Source organism: Triticum urartu, chromosome 3A (assembly GCF_056163025.1).
Source record: "Triticum urartu cultivar PI428250 chromosome 3A, HENAU_Tu73, whole genome shotgun sequence".
NCBI lineage: Eukaryota > Viridiplantae > Streptophyta > Magnoliopsida > Poales > Poaceae > Triticum > Triticum urartu.
The window spans coordinates 9,857,160-9,862,630 of record NC_141875.1 but is presented as its reverse complement, the minus strand read 5'-3'; the positions used below and the strand labels follow the sequence as shown (position 1 = coordinate 9,862,630).

Here is a 5,471-nt window from a genome sequence, read left to right as displayed (position 1 = left end):
CGTCAGTGCAAATCATACATGAGAACAGGGCACTGAATTTTGAGGCACACAGTCTGTATAAGGCTGCTTTGTCTTTAGATGTTGGTAGGCACTTATGGCTCTCTAGTAGGCCAGATGTTATTTGTATCCCGTCGAACATTATGTCTGAATAAAGTGCTTTCCAATCCTCAAAAAAAAAAGAAGCTAACTAGTAGAGTGGCCAGAGTATTCTTGTGCACAACTCAAAAGAAAAGGTATTCTTGTGTGGATGAAAGCGATTTGATTCGGTTGAAATTGAAGTGGGTTTGTGAACAACAAATGTAAATAGTTGCCGAAATGCTGCGATCTTGGCACTAGCATACAAAAATTAGGCAAGAATGGCCAGTTCAGCAACTGCACATTAACAAATATGTTGCTTCTTTGTTTTCATTTTACCTAATGATCATTTTTGGGAAAATTGACATGAGGATGGAATCAATTAGGACCCAGCAGCATAGAGACTGCAGCTACTCCCTTCGTCCGGGTTTATTAGGCCCGTGAGGAAAGGAGAGGCGTCCCTTCCTGTTAGGCCCTTTGGTCCGACTACCAAGGAAAATTAATTGGAAAAAATGCATGCATGCGAGTTTAACGCATGGGGCAGCATTATCAAGGTGATAATTAATTCGCTGACGCTGCATGCATGGAGATTTCGCTTGGCATCCACTAGTCTCGCGGGAAATAAATTCGCATGCATAGGCTCCAGAGGGAAAGTCGTGCATGCTATTGGTGGAGAGCATGCAGGATTGTGGCGGTATAAATTATCTGCAGTAAATGACATGCCATACGAAGCATCATGTAATTACTCGAGGGACAATGCCTCAATTAACATGCGCGAATAAGAGACTGCCTTGGTCTTGCCGATCCTGTCTACGGGCCTAATAAACCCAGAGGAAGGGAGTACAAGATTACAACCCCATAGTAGCGAGTGGACGCCTGAATAATTTGCCGGCCATATCAACGTTGATATCAATCAGGTTCAGTAACCACACGGGCTCACACAATACAGCACAAAAACAAAGCACGCGACTGTTGAACTACACTGAAACTTAATAATGTAACTCACATGCCAACAGCCTACACATTCTGCAGCTCTGAACACACCTGCTAGTCAATGAGTCACCAAGAACAGCGAGATCATCTTGTTCTTCAGATTATAATGGAGTAGAACGCTATGCCGACATCATGAGACACACGCGGCAAGAATTTAGATCAGAGAACTTATGGGACAGAATAACCTTATTTCATTGCTTTCATTAAATCGAAGAAGGTCGGGCCAAATGAATTTCACAGTTTCAGTGATGATTGACAGGGTACATGAATGGAAGGAAGGGTGGCTTATTCTGCTGGCGGATCAACAAGAAATTTCTAACGCTGACCTTCTCGTGGTCACCGATTAATGGCTACTGCTACATGTACACAATTTGAGTGGATATTTACACGGCAATATTGAATCGGAGGAGAAAAGAATGGTGTGGGCCGGAGAAAACAATGGCTTTGGTTGCAATCACAACCTTTTTCTAATCATTGTTCGGTAAATTTTCCATGTCCACACAAAAAGGGACATCGTGAGAAGCGTGGCCCCTTTCAAGTGATCACCAAGGTGCACAACGTCTCGTACAAGCTAAGATGCCAGAGTCAAGCCGTGTTCACAGTGTTCCACATCTCACTCCTATGTAGGGCCTTGCCGCCGGACACGAAAGTTGCGCCAGACTGCCAATACCTCCTCTTTCTCACACGACGCCCATAGTCCCGGAAGAGATCCTGCAACGCCGACCGATCACTCGTCGTTTCCCCCGGCGCTGCGGCTTGGGGACAAGCCACCAAAGAAGGACGGGGCGATGTCACGGCCTCAACCACTGACGAGAAGACCCTGTGGCCCAAGCGCAAGAGAAAAGCCCAATCACCGATTCGACCTAGACACTTGGGTCCAGTGAGATGGCCGGGAATATCACCGAATCGGTGTGTGCGTGTGAGGATGTGCTGTAACTAGACTGTAGACATATCTCCCGTCTTCTTTTCTGATCTCCCGATGGACCCGATCCCCTTCCTCCCTTAGGCCTAGTTTGTTAGCAAAATTTTTTAAATACCGTAGTATTCCGAAACCTTGGTATTGCAATGCGTGGACAACAGATACTACAGTTTCTAGAAACTGCATTTTTCTCAGTTTTCGTAAAACTATGGATATGTTTGGCTGGTGTTGTTTTACTGTAGTTTTGACTGACTGCTAACTTAGCTACACCTAAGGAGCTACAGGAGCGGTTCAATTAGCGTGTGCTAAAGGACGCCTACTTGATCACTGACCTAGGAAGTCATGGGCGCAATCAATCGTACACACGCGCATGGAGTTGTGTTTGACGGGCTCAATCAATCGAGCAGGGTAGCGCATACTACCTTTCTTCCAACCAAGTGGTGAGCTTCATTTGTCCATGGTAGGAGAGAAGATGGATGAATTGCACATCACAAGGACGGCTGGAAGATGGGCTCACCAGAAAAAAAATTGCAGGGGAGAGCAAAGTAACGCAGCATGTGTGTTTCTCTGTTTACAAAAAAGAGGTCCCAACCTCTTTTTCCAAAACAGCAAAAAAACGTGGTGTCAAGAAAACTACAGTTTCTAAAACTGCCGTATTTGTTCATGCCAAACACATCAAAGTATTTAAAACAGCGGCTTTATTGAAAACCACAGTATTTCTTGTAAAACTGCAATAAAACTTCGTTGCCAAACGCAGCCTTAATTTCTCCCTAGAACTACCAATGTAGGCAGGACTGTTCGTGGCGGAGGCGGCACGGGGAACTGATGGCGAGCACGAGCGACGGAAATGGCGGCGCGCTCGACGCGAGATGGCGAGTCTCGTACGCCGCCAATCTCCTAGCTCGCACAGTCTCGTTCAACGACGGCGTCCTCACGCTGCGGATTGATGCTCTCCGCCTAGACTCACGCGGAGTCACGATCGACGCGCGCATCCTTCGAGAGGGGGAAGAGATCGATATTGGTGACATGATTTCGTTCCCCTGTCACTTTGCCAAGGTGCGGGATCGGCTGCCGGCGATGACCACCGCGCCGGCGCGCGAGCTGGACGGCACGGATGAGGTGCTGCGGTACACGGGAGGCGCTCGGGTCCGCACACGACCGGGTCGAGTCAAACCGGGGCGAACCCAAACCCCACCAACCGCCCATCAATGGCGGATGCGCGACACATGGGGGCGATCCACCCTACCCCGCGGGGCGACAGCGCTGGTATAAATCCCCCTCCCCACCCGATCCTTGACATAGAGGTCTCCTTCTCCCATTTTTGGGCAGCGGCGAAGAACCCTAGATCCAGAGCACCAGAGACTTTTGAGTGGTGGGAGGGCAAGGTAGGGGGCGATCCCCGTTCGTTAGCGGCTGTTGCGGCCACTCCGCCCATGGCGAGCAAAGCAGGGCGCGGTTTCTGTGGAGAGAGACGCGGAGGAGGCGGTGGTGGCCGCTCGGATCGCGGAGGAGGGCGCCAGGGCGGTCGCGGCAACGGCCGCGGGGGCAACCGAAGTAAGTTCTCCTGGAGGCGCGAAGATGGAGGCGACCAATCCAACACTACCTCATCCACCATACGGCCGGGCTCGGGGGATAACTCGCGCTGGGACGAGGCGGCGAGGGCCAATCGCCGTGAGGCCCAGGACGACGGGGTCTGGGTGCAGAAGATCCAGGCGTTGTCGGGCTCAGGCGACACCACGGCCGGGCGCCAAGCTGCATCCTCTCATCGTCACGCTCAGGGGAAGAAAAACCTTGCTCAGGTGCCTCATTCCAAGAAATCAGATGCTTGCCCCATATGCAAATCTCATGAGCATCCCCCTGCTCTGTGCCCTCAGGCTTATTGTGAGAGATGTAGCAAACTAGGCCACCTTGCATCTATGTGTGTTGAATTTCTTCCTTGGGAGTGCATAGCGCCTATATGTGCGTTTCAATCTAAGGGGCAGGGATTTTAATACATACATGGCTCTTGCACCGCTAATCAAATTAAAGCAAGGGCCAATAACATTGTTGTTACTATTGTGGAAGGGGAAACCTCTACCCGTCAAATGGAACTGGATTTAACTACATATCTAGCCACTGGTTGGCGTTGTTCTGCTCATGCGATAGGACCGGGGGTGTCTGTTGTTCGCTTTCCTAATCCTCTAGCAGTGGCACAGATTTGTTATGTTGGGAGAGTCGCACTTAAGACCAGCGGGGTTGTTATCCATGCTACACGCTGGTCCTCTGTAGTTGGGGCCAAGGGTGTGATGGAAGTGGCATGGGTTAAAACTAGCAATGTCCCTCTAGACAAAAGAAGCGAAAGAAACCCGGCTTACGTGGCATCTCTGGTTGGGGTTCCTCTGGAAATCGATGCAGCTACCTTACAGCGCCCGGCCTCTGTCCGGGTTAGGTTGGGATGCAGGAATGTTGACGAGATCCTTGCGATAGCTGAGGATGTCCATGGAGATCATGTCTATGATATCTACTATGAGGTGGACCAGATCTTGGTGAGAGACCCTAAAAGAGAAAAAGAGAGGGTGCGGGCACCTTCCAATCCTGATAAGAACACTACTAAAAAAAGAATGCCTCCTCATCGACTCTTGGAGCTCAAAACGGGCGGTTTATCCAATGGGCTTGGAGGGAAATCTCCCTGCATTCCCCATGGTGGTAAACCAGACCCCATTCGGGAGTCCCAAGAGAGTACCGAATCTGATGAGTCTCTCCGTACTACTCTCCTCATAGAAACCATGGCTCGTGAGATGGCTCAGGAAAAAGTAAGGCCCCCTATTGAGATATCTATAGATTTATGCATGAGTATATCAAAAAATCTTACTCTGACATTGTTAAAAACTCTCACCAGGTGGTGGATGTAACTGATCATTGTGATTTTAGCTTGACAACCATTAATGAGTACAAGGTTGAGTCGCCTGAGGTTGAGATGGATAGTGAGATGTTTTCTGCTCCTCCGCTGGTTACCGAGGAAAACCTTCGCTTCAGTCTGCGCAATGCACAGAACAAGATGGAGAAAGTTGAAGAAAAAGCCATGGCAGCAGTGAAAAAGCGAGACCTGGAAGGTATACCACAAAATCTTAATTCTTTCGATGCTCTATCCAATCCTGATCTTATTATTAGAGCTGTTAAAATGGGAGTTAACATTCCAGACACTGATTTTGCCTGTGTTGATATCCTTAGAGAACTTGAGAAATGTAGAATCAGGGAAAATCTTGTGGAACATTGTGACAAACCTGATGTTGAAAAAAAGAAAACACTACAAAAAAAAACACTTCCGTGATGATACGTGTTTGTCACAGTAGGTCACTTTTTCTGTCATGCATGTACATCCATGACAAATTTATGACAGAATCAAGATAGTCATACCTGTGCTGTCGTAGAAGTGTTCCATGACATTACCAAAATTATCATCACGGAAGTGTCCACTTTCATGACAATAAATCGCGCGTCACAG

At 48.6% G+C, this 5,471-nt stretch overlaps 1 protein-coding gene across 1 annotated transcript; it reads left to right on the top strand.

The window, feature by feature from the left end:
- The first annotated feature begins 3,322 nt into the window (after positions 1-3,322).
- LOC147977734 (uncharacterized) lies at positions 3,323-5,206 on the top strand. The gene is made up of 3 exons (XM_087514522.1): positions 3,323-4,779; positions 4,866-5,153; positions 5,198-5,206. The coding sequence occupies exons 1-3, from the start codon at positions 4,072-4,074 to the stop codon at positions 5,204-5,206; spliced, it is 1,005 nt and encodes a 334-aa protein (XP_087370648.1). The 5' UTR covers positions 3,323-4,071.
- Positions 5,207-5,471: the final 265 nt, after the last annotated feature.